Source organism: Xenopus laevis, chromosome 4S, assembly GCF_017654675.1.
Source record: "Xenopus laevis strain J_2021 chromosome 4S, Xenopus_laevis_v10.1, whole genome shotgun sequence".
Lineage (NCBI taxonomy): Eukaryota > Metazoa > Chordata > Amphibia > Anura > Pipidae > Xenopus > Xenopus laevis.
In genome coordinates this window covers 70,311,778-70,326,490 of record NC_054378.1, presented here as the reverse complement: position 1 = coordinate 70,326,490, position 14,713 = coordinate 70,311,778, and the positions used below count along the sequence as shown (strand labels likewise).

Below are 14,713 nucleotides of genomic sequence, written 5' to 3'. Positions count from 1 at the left end.
CCACAAGTCCGAAAAGATGCGGCATTTACAAACCAGCCTGCAAAACATGTTGTACAATGCTTTTAAGTGTGATGTCACTTCAGGAACTCATCAACATTCCAGGGGCAGAGGTGCCAGTAATCCTGCCACGAGCACACCTGCAAGGACAAAGCCCTTTGGCCAGTCTGTAACGTCAGACATGCAAATGTTTTTCTGTCCAAGGCAGCGCCACAACCCTTCTGGATCCACCCTCAAAGAACGCCTCGACCGGCAGGTAGCGGACTACCTGGCATTAACTGCAGATATCGACACTCTGAGGAGCGATGAACCCCTGGACTACTGGGTGCGCAGGCTTGATCTGTGGCCAGAGCTGTCACAATTTGCCATGAACCTCTTGTCTTGCCCAGCCTCAAGTGTGCTCTCAGAAAGGACCTTCAGTGCAGCAGGAGGGATTGTAACTGAGAAGAGAACTCGCCTAGGTCACAAAAGTGTCGATTACCTGACCTTTATTAAAATGAATGAGGGGTGGATCTCGGAGGGTTACTGCACGCCGGAAGACTTGTTCTGACTTCTATGCAGCTGTCCTTCTCTTCAAGCCTCATGACTCCACACACAGCTGTCCTTTAGCGTCCTCCTCCTCCCTCCGCCACCGTTACAAACTAGGGTGCAAACCCTACTGGTTTAATTTTTTCTGGCCTCTGTGCTTCAGTGGCTGCAACCAAAAAAACTGGGCAAACAATGTCTACAAGGTCAACGTATGGCAAAAAATGACTATTTTCAGCATTTATATGGCATATTTTTTCTGGCAACTGTGCTTCAGTGGCTGCATCCAAAAAAATGCATATTTTCTGCATTTATATGGCATAATTTTTCTGGCCTCTGTGCTTCAGTGGCTGCAACCAAAAAAATGCATATTTTCTGCATTTATATGGCATAATTTTTCTGGCCTCTGTGCTTCAGTGGCTGCAACCAAAAAAATTTATATTTTCAGCATTTATATGGCATAATTTTTCTGGCAACTGTGCTTCAGTGGCTGCGACCAAAAAAATGACTATTTTCAGCATTTATATGGCATATTTTTTCTGGCCTCTGTGCTTCAGTGGCTGCGGCCAAAAAAACTGGGCAAACAATGCCTACAAGGTCAACGACGTTGACCTTGTAGGCATTGTTTGCCCAGTTTTTTTGGCCGCAGCCACTGAAGCACAGAGGCCAGAAAAAATATGCCATATAAATGCTGAAAATAGTCATTTTTTGCCATACGTTGACTCAACGTATATGGCAAAAAATGACTATTTTCAGCATTTATATGGCATATTTTTTCTGGCAACTGTGCTTCAGTGGCTGCGACCAAAAAATGCATATTTTCTGCATTTATATGGCATAATTTTTCTGGCCTCTGTGCTTCAGTGGCTGCAACCAAAAAAATTTATATTTTCAGCATTTATATGGCATAATTTTTCTGTCAACTGTGCTTCAGTGGCTGCGACCAAAAAAATGCATGTTTTCTGCATTTATATGGCATAATTTTTCTGGCCTCTGTGCTTCAGTGGCTGCAACCAAAAAAGTTTATATTTTCAGCATTTATATGGCATAATTTTTCTGTCAACTGTGCTTCAGTGGCTGCGACCAAAAAATGCATATTTTCTGCATTTATATGGCATAATTTTTCTGGCCTCTGTGCTTCAGTGGCTGCAACCAAAAAAATTTATATTTTCAGCATTTATATGGCATAATTTTTCTGGCAACTGTGCTTCAGTGGCTGCGTCCAAAAAAACTGGGCAAACAATGTCTACAAGGTCAACGTATGGCGAAAAATGACTATTTTCAGCATTTATATGGCATATTTTTTCTGGCAACTGTGCTTCAGTGGCTGCGTCCAAAAAAACTGGGCAAACAATGCCTACAAGGTCAACGTATGGCAGTTGTTTAAAGAGAACAGTAGATTACTAGCCAGCAAAGCTACCTAAGCTAAAATGTCCCTCAAATCCCTGCAGACTTCTGTCCCTCCAATACAGAGCAGTATCAAGCAGATTACTAGCCAGCAAACTTACTATCATCTGTCCCTGAAATCACTAACAGCTCTCCCCCTACACTATCTCTTCCAAGCACACACAGGCAGATTTTTCAGATACATTTTTGCCCTTGATCCCCCTCTGGCATGCCACTGTCCAGGTCGTTGCACCCTTTAAACAACTTTAAAATCATTTTTCTGGCCAGAAATGTCTTTTCTAGATGTTAAAGTTCGCCTTCCCATTGAAGTCTATGGGGTTCGCGAACCGTTCGCGAACCGCTCGCGTTTTTGCGCAAGTTCGCGAATATGTTCGCGAACTTTTTTTCCGACGTTCGCTACATCCCTAGTGTTTAGGGTCATTGTCTTGTTGGAATATCCAACCCCTGCGTAACTTCAACTTTGTGACTGATGCTTGAACATTATCCTGAAGAATTTGTTGATATTGGGTTGAATTCATCCGACCCTCAACTTTAACAAGGGCCCCAGTCCCTGAACTAGCCACACAGCCCCACAGCATGATGGAACCTCCACCAAATTTGACAGTAGGTAGCAGGTGTTTTTCTTGGAATGCGGTGTTCTTCTTCCACCATGCAAATAACTAAATTTTTATCTCATCAGTCCAAAGCACTTTGTTCCAAAATGGCTGTGGCTTGTCTAAATGAGCTTTTGCATACAACAAGTGACTCTGTGGCGTGAGCGCAGAAAGGGCTTCTTTCTCATCACCCTGCCATACAGATGTTCTTTTGGCAAATTGTGCAGAATTGTAGAACGATGTACAGATATACCATCTGCAGCAAGATGTTCTTGCAGGTCTTTGGAGGTGATCTTTGGGTTGGATGTAAACATTCTCACAATCCTACGCATATGCCGCTCCTGTATTTTTCTTGGCCTGTCAGACCTGGGTTTTTACAGAAAATGTACCTGGTGCCTTCCATTTCTTGATTACATTCCTTACAGTTCAATATGAAAAACTGACAGTTTAAACCTGAGATAGCTTTTTGTAGCCTTTCCCTAAACAATCTTTGTTTTCAGATCTTTGAGAGTTGCTTTGAGGATGCCATGCTGTCACTCTTCAGAGGAGATTAATACAGAAGCACAACTTGCAATTGGCCACCTTAAATACCCTTTCTCGTGATTGGACACAACTGCATATGACGTTCAAGGCTTAACAAGCTAATCCAACCAATGGTGCTGCCAGTAATCAGTACTGAGCAGTTACATGCATTCAAATTAGCAAAATTACAAGGGTACCCAAATCTTTGCACAGTCAGTTTTTCACATTTGATTTAATCCAATACAACTGAATACTGCTTCACTATAAATCTTTGTACAGAAAACACCCCAGTACTCAGATGTTCCTGGGAAATGAAAGACATTCCACTTATCTTTTTTGTTTGTAGAGTAAATTATTATGCAGTCTGAGAGGGGTTCCCAAACTTTTTCATATGACTGTATGTTCAGCCTCCTTACCATGAAGCAACCATAGAAAGTTGCAAATTCCCTCATCTTGCTTAGAAAATGCATTCTTTCATGCTTCTTATTTAAAGGGATACTGTCATGGGAAAAAACATTTTTTTCAAAATGAATCAGTTAATAGTGCTGCTCCAGCAGAATTCTGTGCTGAAATCCATTTCTCAAAAGAGCAAACAGATTTTTTTATATTCAATTTTGAAATCTGACATGGGGCTAGACATACTGTCAATTTCCCAGCTGCCCAAAGTCATGTGACTTGTGCTCTGATAAACTTCAATCTCTCTTTACTGCTGTACTGCAAGTTGGAGTGACATCACCCCCCTCCCTTTCCCCCCCCCCAGCAGCCAAACAAAAGAACAATGGGAAGGTAACCAGATAGATCTAAGAACAACACTCAATAGTAAAAACCCATGTCCCACTGAGACACATTCAGTTACATTGAGAAGGAAAAACAGCAGCCTGCCCGAAAGCATTTCTCTCCTAAAGTGCAGGCACAAGTCACATGACCAGGGGCAGCTGGGAAATTGACATAATGTCTAGCATCATGTCAGATTTCAAAAATGAATATTAAAAAATCTGTTTGCTCTTTTGAGAAATGGATTTCAGTGCAGAATTCTGCTGGAGTAGCACTATTAACTGATGCGTTTTGGAAAAAAACATGTTTTCTGGTGACAGGATCCCTTTAACTATGAAGAACTTTCATGTAAAAGTATCTTAAAAGTGTATAGAAGCGATATACAAGTTGAAATGTTTTGTTCTTGTTACAAATTAATATTTTTATACAAATGTTTTTGTTTTGTTTTATTATTTATTTTAAAAGTAAGAAACAATTTGTTTTTAAAAAAAAGGTATATATATAAGTAGTTATATAATTCACTTGCTGCAGAGGTCTTATGTCTAACAATTTCCTCAATCCAACAGGTTGAACTCCCCTCTTGTCCTATGGCAACTGCTGAGTTGACCATAAATGGGATTAGCATCTTGATGCCTTGCATTCTCAGTAGGTGCTAAACTTATAATATTTCTGTGCTGTCTTAAATGTATTCAGCTGCTGGACAAGACCCACAGTGATGAGGGTAGTGAAAATAAGCGGAGCTCACCCTTTTTGCTATGTAGCATGTTAGCCTCAGCTCCCGCGATAGTCCGGCAACTCCAAGCCAGAACCTGCAACAATCTCTGTATACTGCAGTTTAGCGCTGGCCGAATCACTCAATGGAGTCGCTACAGTTTGCTTTAAAAAGCAGCTTTTATTCAACACAGTATGTGGTTAAATCGGCAGTGGGTAAGTGGTACAAACGTACACGTTTCGTGCCCGAAAACACGTTAGTTTGTACCACTTACAAACTGCCGATGTACCGTATATACTCAAGTATAAGCCGTCCTGAGTATAAGCCGAGGTACCTAATTTTACCTCCAAAAACTGGGAAAGCTTATTGACTCGAGTATAAGCCTAGGGTGAGAAATGCAGCAGCTTCTGGTAATTTTCAATCAAAAAATTGAGGGTTTCTGCTCCCATTGGAGGTGCCGGCGTCTTGTTTTTGGATGCCGGCGACCATTCTTGGACGCCGGCGAATATTCTTGGAGACTATTCTTGGACGCCTGCGACTATTCTTGGATGCCGGCGACTATTCTTGGATGCCGGCGACTATTCTTAGACGCCGGCGACTATTCTTAGATGCCGGCGACCGTTTTTGCGCTTGACCCGAGTATAAGCCGAGGTAGCGTTTTTCAGCATATTTTGGGGGCTGAAAAACTCGGCTTATACTCGAGTATATACGGTAACCACATACTGTGTTGAATAAAAGCCGCTTTTTAAAATAAAACTGTAGCGACTCCGTTGGGTGATTCGGCCAGGGCTAAACTGCGGTATACAGAGAGTGTTGCTGGACAAGACCTCAAGTTTTTTTTTTTTGTTACTCTTGTGAGATATTTGTGGGTTTGTAGCTCAGTGACAGTTGAGGGCAGAAAGGCACTCCAGGTCACACAATTTCAATAAGCAGTGAGGAAGAAAAAGATGAAGACTTTAATTTCATTGATAAACCTGCACTGTATTTCCCATATGAGGAAATTGCATTCTGAGGACACATGGTCTGCATCAAGTCAGTTTATATGACCTCCTACCTGTGCTTTTTGTACACACACTTCCACTTATCATTATCACTAAATAACAAGCTTGAAATGTAAGTTATGTATTCCTCTATATAGAGCATTAATATTATGAAAAGCAACACAATCATAAATGCCTTGCTCTTTAGCAACCACAAAATAAAACAGGTTTACGTTCTAATTAGTATATAAAAAAGGTTGGAGGTCGGCCAAATATGTGAAAGCAGGCATTTTCGGCCAAACCTCTGGTCCATGTGCCTGCACTCAACTGGAAGCAGCACTTTTCTGTGAAGATCAATGTAGCTGGGGAAGGGAGCAGACCCACTTCTCTCAGCCTGCAAAGAAAATACTCTGTGTGCAAATATTTAACCATTTCATATACTTACTTCCAATTCAAAGCATCCACTCAGCAATGATTCAGTATGTGATTTATGGGAGCTACCTTGGGACAACATTGAAAATGCACCCAAAAAACATTCATAAGCAACCCTAAATTTTAGTTTTATCTATATTTGGTGGAATTTCCAAGATTAAGTAATAGTTTTCAACTGTGCATTTTTAATATTTAGATTAAACAACCAATCACAATGGTTACTAATTCTCATTCTCATATAGTAATATAAACCACATACTGATAATGCACATTTTTAGTTCACATTAGGCTACTGGAGATACATTCATGCTGCATGAAACAATAGCACTAGCTATAGGACTGAGTACATCATACAGGGACTGACCTTGCTGGAACAGTGACAGAGTCAGTGAGGTAACTAACAGGAAAAGAGACTTGATTGGAGGGAAATGAACCGGCTCATTGGCAAATATATGAACCAACTGGAAAAGGAAAGGAAGAAGTTACTTATTGTAGAAACTAAATAATGTGGACAAATGAAAAATAAGATTACCTTAAACATGCACAAAAAAATCTGTGACTTTTTTCTTTTTTTGGCTTTATTTCTTCTAAACTTGCAGGGACAGAGTAATTTTTTAAAAAAAAAAACTAACAGAAAGATGGAAAGAATAGAAAGGGTTAGATGGGTCTTGGTAAAGAAAGTTTCACTGCAAATGACAATTGCTAAGAATATTATAATGCCACATGAATGCGGTTCTCTGTTCAGCTCTTGAGTGTACACTGAAAGAAAAATACTGGTGAACTCTGGGCATGTAATTCGTTGATAGATACATACATATATATACATATATACACACACACACACACACATATACATGCACATGGCATAAGTGCATATAAATGTAACATTCTAGAAGAATTACCTGTCGTATAAGATCAATTGCTGAAGCTTGTGGTATTGTGCTGTACATTTGGCCCAACATCTCACAAAGCTGAGGCACCATGGGGGCAAAGTCATCCAAAAGTGTCTTCACAGACTTTTCAAATATTGCACACACTGCCTACAAAAGAGAAATGCAAAAAAAAAAGGCACAGCTGTTAAAATGAATTGAACAACCAAGTGTAGATCTCTACTGGACACACAGATCAAGCTATGGGCTATTCAAATGCATTATGGTGCAACTTGACCACAAAATTCCATTCTTGTAAAGAAACAAAACCCTATATTTTATATACTGAACTTATTGCACCATGCTAAACATCCTTAAACCTCTCTAAGATTTATAAACTACTTGTAGACCGATTTTTTATTCAAGAGAAGAAATTTTGTAACAAATGGGAAACAGAACTAAATGTAAAAATCTCAGCAACTACATGGAATAAAATCTTTACTAACATATTTAAAGTTTCCAGGGCTTGAGGGGCTAGAGAAGCTGCATATAAATTAATTACTAGATGGCATTATCCCCTGTTAGGCTAAGCAAAATGAGTGTGACTATATCCAGATTATGCAGGAGATGTAATGCCCAGGAAGGTTCTCACTCCCACATCTGGCTGACATGTCCGATATATCCTAAAACAATTTTGATCGTCAGTAATCAATATAGTTAGTGCAGTCACTAATTATGGTTTGTACATTAACAATCCAACACAAATCTTACTGAATTATTCAATTAAGGAGGACAAAGTTATCTCTAATCCCCTCACCTTTGCATATGATGCAGGCGGCTAAATGTCTTATACCAAAAAAATGGAAGTCTTTAGAGGCAGCCACGATAGTAGAGTGGCTTTCCACGGTTAAGGATATAACACAATTGGAAGAAATCACGTATATTAAACATAAAAAAAAAGTACTCAGTTTTGGGAAATTTGGTCCCCTTGGATACATTTTGTGGAATTATTAAACTCGTAATCTTTTAAGCATAACTGGGCAGGCGCATTATATTGAAACGGTGAGGGTAATTGGAAACATAAGCAAAAGTTGGTCATTTCCTATTGTTAAGAAGCCAATTGTATTTTCTTTATTCTTTTCTTTGTTAAATATTACATACTTATTTACCCCCTTCTTCCTGTTCCCTATCTTTTTTCTGTACCCAATTTCTTTTTGTGAAAATGCATAATAAAGAATTAAAAAAAAAAAAAAAAAAAAACTTTCATTTTCTCAATGGCAGCAATGATCCAGGACTTCAACTTGTTGCACGGTTCACCATCTTGGCAAAATGTCTGTGACACTCACATGATCAGTGAGCTCTGAGCAGCTGTTGAGAAGCTAAGATTGCGGGTCGTCACAAATTTACAAGCATAAAATGAGGGTGTCCTGTAATATAAGCTCATGCTACAAGACTGATTATTAAATTCTGGTGCTAGTTGCACTAGTTTCTGTGCTGCCATGTAGTAATTATCTGTGTTAATTAGAAATCAGTCTTGTACTGTGACATTTATATTCTATGTGTACTTTAGATTTTAAATCAGTCCCTAAGCTCAGTAACTAACTGCAGCACAGAGCATGTGCAGTGAATCAGCAGAAAAGGAGACGGTGAACTACAGAGGCAGCTTCAGAGACACAGATCTTTACTGCTAAAGGGCTGTGGTTGCCTTGGGCTGGTACAGAAACCCAAAACATAACATTTCTAGCCTACTTGTTCAATTAAGCTTTAGTTCTCCTTTATGAAAAAATGATCACATGAAAAAAGTAATTAGGAGCCTCTCCGTATGGTGGCACTACAAAGATAATATTTTTATCATCTAGAGAGGTTCTGTGGAGAGCCTTGAAATTTTACTTTGCACTAAATGCTATAAAGCTACATTTCAACGGCACAAAGAATAGAGAAAGGTCATTTGCTACATTAGCACAGACATCTTTATTCTTCAGCAAAATGACAGTTCCTTCATCCTTTATTTTTATTATTTCATTTTTCTGTCCCTTTCCTGACTGAAACAACGCAAACATTTGTTTTAAATAAAATGTTAAGAATATGACAAACACTTACCTCCACTACTTGTGCATCATTAAGCCAGGTGCTCAAAACCTTCCGGATTAACTGAAAAACTTGCTGTAAAACAAGTATGACCTGAAGAGAGATATATTATTAAAGACAAAGATAAATAATATTATAGACATGTGAATGACCAACTAAAAAACAAATAAAATAATGAGGAGGATCATTCGTCGCAACCGTTGATATCGTTAAATTTGGAGACAAATTATCGTTAGCTGACAGAAATCTTTTAACCTGTCTGATCGACTAAATGACTGATCGCCATGGTACGAAAAATGTTGGGGTGATCCACTCATGGTTGATCACTCACAAGATCATAGGGAACTTTGATTCGTACAACTTTATCTTTACGTCTATGGCCAGCTTTACTCTAAAGGGTTTGAAATCAATCAATAGTCAGACAGACTATGTAGAATTAGAGGAAATTGAAGACCATGGTTACCCTACCCAGAAGTGGTCGACCATCAAAGATAACACCAACTGCAATGTGTCCAATAGTCCAAGTGTTACAAAGAAACCCAGGGTAACTGCTAAGCAACTGAAGGAATGTCTCACATTGGCAAATGTTGATGTTCATGATTCCACCATCAGGACACTGAACAGCAATTGTGTGTATGGCAGGGCAGCAAACAGAACGCCACTGCTCTTTCCCCAAAAATATTGCTGACTGTCTACAGTTTGCTAAAGATCATGTGGATAAATCCGAAGGATTCTGGGAGAATGTTTTGTGGACGGATGAAGCCAATATAGAACTTGGCTTAAGTAAGGAGCGTTACATTTGGAGAAAGAAAAACACTGCAAGTAAGGTGGAATGGGCTAAAATTTTGATGCACAGGACTGATCAACAGTTACTGCTGAACAAGGGGGTCACACTTAATACTGAATGAAAGTAAGTTAACACGGATTCACTTAATTTTGCCATGAAAAGATATGTTATTGGATGATTTTTTCAGTAAATAAATGACCAAATATAATAATAATTTGTGTTCATATAAAAATATAGAAAATTTGAAAGGTTTCACAAACATTTAACATAAACATTTAACATAAACATTTTACACAAACATTTTACACAAACATTTTACACAAACATTTTACACAAACATTTTACACACACACACACACACACACACTTAAGAATGAAACAATCCTCTTATTTTGCAAAATCACTTTTTCCGTCACATATTAAGACCTTTATCATCTTGATAAAGGTCTAACTATGTGACCGAAGAATTGATTTTGCACAATAAAAGGATTATATCATTTTTAAAAGGAGAAGTAATTTACACTTGGGGTGCCAAAAGTTAGGCAACCCCAAGTGGTTGTATTTACTTACTCGACACCCCCAGGTCGTTGCTCCTATCAGCAGAAAACTGCACTGACCCCAGGTTTTGCCAGCGAGCACCACAGTGCCTAACTTTTGGCACCCCCAAGTATAATAGACTTTCCTTCTCCTTTAAGCAAGTCCTGCAAGTACTCAGTCACTGTTGTGGATGTGCTACCACCCGGCACCTTGTGGATTTTTTGGGTGTGCCCTCCATTACTATGGTATATAATTTTTTTTTACAGATAGCAAACAACAAGGCACTGAATTACTCACCGGATTGGGGCCTTGTACCACTGGCAGCTTTTTAACCTCTGCTTCATGATCATCATCATGATGACTGATATCCAGTGTTGTAAAAAGATTGGAGAGTAGGCCAAGAATATGGATTATAGCCACCTTGTTAGAGGGATTTGGCTGCAAGATAAAACCTAATGTCAAAACTAAAGACATCTGGAAAGAGAGCAACAGAACCCTGAAAGACTAGTGAAATTAAGTAACATGGCAATTTTCCTCTGTCCATATTAATAATGAACACATGGTAAAAGTAAAAGCAGAAAAAAATGCTATTTTCCTCAGATCCAAGTCAAGACAATCTTTCAAAACCAATTTAGTCTAACCCTCCATAATTTAGTTTTGTAGACTATGAAAGGCCTGGGTTTCAAAGCTCTGGTCTCCATCTCTAAATTCATCTTTTGGGTTAGTTTAACATCTTGCCAAGGCTATGAATTATAACTAGCTACAATTAACCTCACATAAAAAAAAACAGGTGCAAATGCTAGAAAATCATGAATACTATGTAATAATGAAATTAAACTCCACTTACAGTTTCATCTGCCAGTTTTTCCAATTGCTGAATGTATGGTGTTATCAGAGAGTGCAGGTTTGAGAGAATATCCTCTACTTGTAGAACAGACAGCAGGAAACCCAGTGCCTGCATCAGCCACATGCACTGGCTGGTCTACAGGATAAATAAACATTAAAATGGGTTTAAGTTTGCTCAAGTGACAAACAATGACATTTAATGGCAAACACCCATGACCAGTTTCTTATTTTACAGACCAGACTGGCTGACACTGTTCATCTAGTCAATGCCTTGTGGCATTTCATGTGGCTTAGATGTGAGCAGGATCTGCTGACAGAGTCAGGGAAACTGACCAATCAATAAAAGGGATGGGCTGTGAGCCCTGAAGAATGGGGTAATGTGTATTGCAATCAGAGATCTTGAAAATGCATTTATACATGAGCAATTAATTTAAACAATTGACAGAGGTGAACTGAAATATACTCTTTACATAAGAATTCTTTCCCTCAGTTTCAGAATATCAGTGGTGAAAAACAGTTGCCCAAACTAAGACCCAGTTATCTTACAACTAGTCTGCATTAGTGAATATTTTCTAGATCATAGTCAGTATAAGACATTATTACTAGTCTGCAAATTTAAAGGGACAATATGAAAATGAAGACTAAAGAGCATTCCAAAGAGTTTATAGACAAAATAAATATACTGGGAAAATTGTACACAATAATATCGAAATGTGTGGATGCTCTGATGGCCACTGCTAAAAGTTACATTAAACCATCAAGGAGGTGCATGATAATGCAATAGCTGGAGGCCATTGGCTATGTGCTTTTATACAGCCAGCCAACAGAAAAGTTACTTTTTTTAATAGCTGCATGGTCTCCTAAAAACACACACATTTCAACAAGTCAGGACACAAGTTAAATTACTAAAGACAGACTATTACTGATGACATTACTAGCATTTGTTGGATACATATGTGTATAAAACATGAAGCACATTTTTATAGGAATGTTATTTTCAAAAAACATTACCTTGTGGATTTGTTTAAGTAGTACCTCCTGTGAAGAAAGACAAGGATTGTTATTTGAAATGAATGTTCTCAATTTTATTTCGAAAAAAATCATATACATTTTATATAGTCACTGGATAGCCACCATGAACTTCCAAGAAGATTTTGGAAGAAATGTATACTTCTAAATCCATCATTCTTTGAATAATTCAAATTAATAGGCGCAGTATATTGGGTTAGAGGAGTTGATGTACGAAGTATAATATATCAGTACAGTAAACAGCATGGGTAGACAGTTTTACATGGATGTCTCCCATAGACTCCATTTTATCCATATCTAAATTTTTCAATATAGAATAATAGTAATAAAACAGTACCTTGTATTTAATCTAATCTAAACTAAAATATCGGAAGCAAAACAAATCTATTGGGTTTATTTAATGTTTACATGATTTTCTAGTAGACTTAAAGGGGAACTCTGGCTTCCAAATCAAAATTTTAAAGATTAAGAGGCCTGCATAACACAGAAGCCCCTAATATAACCATCACAATTTCCTGTTTCTTTAAAAAGTATGAATAAACACAATTTTCTATGATGAAATCCAACTGTTTAACAGTTCTTCTCTTTCTGCGTCATTTGAAATCCTGACAGGGGAGGACGGACTAAACACTGGTATAACAAATTGTAACAAATACTCCACAGCTTATAAACAGCATGCAAGAACTACATAATCCACAATGCATTGCACTGTTATGTTCCATTCCTTATTGAAATCATGTGTGCAGGGAATTGTGGGGTTTGGACGATGCAGGCTGAGGATAGATGGCTGATGATACAAAGTAACAGTAGTCAGGCAGCTCTGCAAAGTAGTCAGACATATCAGCAGGAGAGCAGGGGGCTAGACTTAGGGAAATGTTCCATACCATTAAAAATCATTATATAATGTTTCAAACCATTAAAAAAAATCATATTTTTTAACTGATGTATATTGCAAAGTTGCTTGAAATTGTGTTTACTTTTCAAAAAGCTTAAGTTATGTTTGTGTGGAGATCCCCTTTAAGGTATGAAGATCCAAAGTACAGAAAGATCTTTTATCTGGAAAAACACAGGTCCCAAGCATTCTAGATAACAGGACCCATACCTGTATTACACTGCACTACATTGTTTTCAGTTACTTGTGTCATCTAGTTTTCATAACCTTTAAATGTACTGCATAATGTGTTTCTCTGTTTCAACTCTTGTGCAAACAATTACTTAAGTCCTATTCAAACTAGAACCTAAGTGGCCAAACAGGGAAAAAGTGGGGCGTCCTGGACTGCCTCAGAGGGGAGTGGTTGGGCAGGTATATGAAAATTCATGATTTTTTTAAGGAGGTCCTACAAGAATCAAACTACTTCCAGTAAAGGTCCACATATCTACAAATATACCCCTGTAGGAGGCCAGAAAAAAGTTGCAAACAAATTCTTCAGAAATATATCCCATTTCCTTATTTGTTAAATGTTAAAGATTACTGCAAGCATGGCACAGTCCTAGAGATATAATAGGGGAGGGAGTAGTTTATATATATCAACAATGAAGGCAAGGATCAAATCTGGGGTATTAGAATGAATACAAAACAGTATATAAAACACAGCATTTTTACTAATATTCTTTTAAAGAATCTACAAAATAATTTAAGTACATTATATAAGGATATCAATCAGTTTTACCTGTGAGACAGCAACAATATTTGCAGCATATGGTGGAAGATCATATTTGCACTCTCTGCAAATTTTTTTTAAAGTGGACACACTTGAGACTGAAAGTTCTGGGTTTCCAAGTGCATGTAAAACTAACGGCAGCACTTTACTGATCATAACAGGGTGATCTGCCAGCCACTCAGCCAATGCACCTAAGCCAAATACATCCAGAGCAAAGAGTCAGAATTATAGCAACATAGACATATATGGAATTTTGACATTAGCTTTGAACGGCTGAACAAGAATATTAAATAGGAAATAGTGTTCACGTTGATTGTCCCTAAGGGAGCACACAAATGTCAAACCATGAGAATACACAACATTCAGCACTCAGCATCTGCATTTGGCATTTCAGGAGTTAAAGGTTAATCTAAGTTACACAAAGTAAACCCTGCAGAAGTTACAGAAGGGCTGCCCCAAAAGACTAAATCAATATTGAGGAGCAGGGACTGAACTGCCTTTCACTAGGCATTAATAATGAAAAAAGTTGCAAAGTAGCATTTGAGCGCCAATAAAATGGCTTTTTCACATTGATCCAGAAATGTCAATGTTGTTTTGTGCATTACAATGTCATCTTCATTAACATTACTTGCACTGATAAATATCCATGTGTCCCGAGGCCAAGGCTTTCTCCTTAAACATCAAAGGGGGGGGGGAGACCAAAAAAACCACATGCATACATTCTTCTATCTTACCAATAGTAAACATGACTGTGTCTGCAAGCTGCACATTGTTGATGTTGATGCGAGGGATGAGGCCGATAAGTCCAGGGACAACATCTGAATAGTTAACGTCTATGGTCTCTGCAATTGACTGGAAGCCATACAGTAAAGCTTCTGTATGCTACAATAAAGATATAACATAATCTGTTATGGGGTGGTTTACCTATCACCTATCACTGACCCTGACAAAAAA

General features: G+C 38.1%; 1 protein-coding gene across 3 annotated transcripts in view; it reads right to left on the bottom strand.

The window, feature by feature from the left end:
- The window catches only part of ipo13.S (importin 13 S homeolog), a 44,759-nt gene that overhangs the window by 15,454 nt on the left and 14,592 nt on the right, over positions 1–14,713 (bottom strand). For all 3 annotated transcript variants that reach the window (XM_018260820.2, XM_018260822.2, XM_018260823.2), the window contains exons 7-14: positions 14,494–14,641; positions 13,769–13,950; positions 12,081–12,107; positions 11,071–11,205; positions 10,521–10,661; positions 8,912–8,992; positions 6,845–6,982; positions 6,307–6,403 (exon numbers count right to left, since the gene is read on the bottom strand). In XM_018260820.2, the coding sequence (XP_018116309.1) occupies positions 6,307–6,403; positions 6,845–6,982; positions 8,912–8,992; positions 10,521–10,661; positions 11,071–11,205; positions 12,081–12,107; positions 13,769–13,950; positions 14,494–14,641 (949 nt within the window). The remainder of the gene's footprint in view (positions 1–6,306; positions 6,404–6,844; positions 6,983–8,911; positions 8,993–10,520; positions 10,662–11,070; positions 11,206–12,080; positions 12,108–13,768; positions 13,951–14,493; positions 14,642–14,713) is intronic.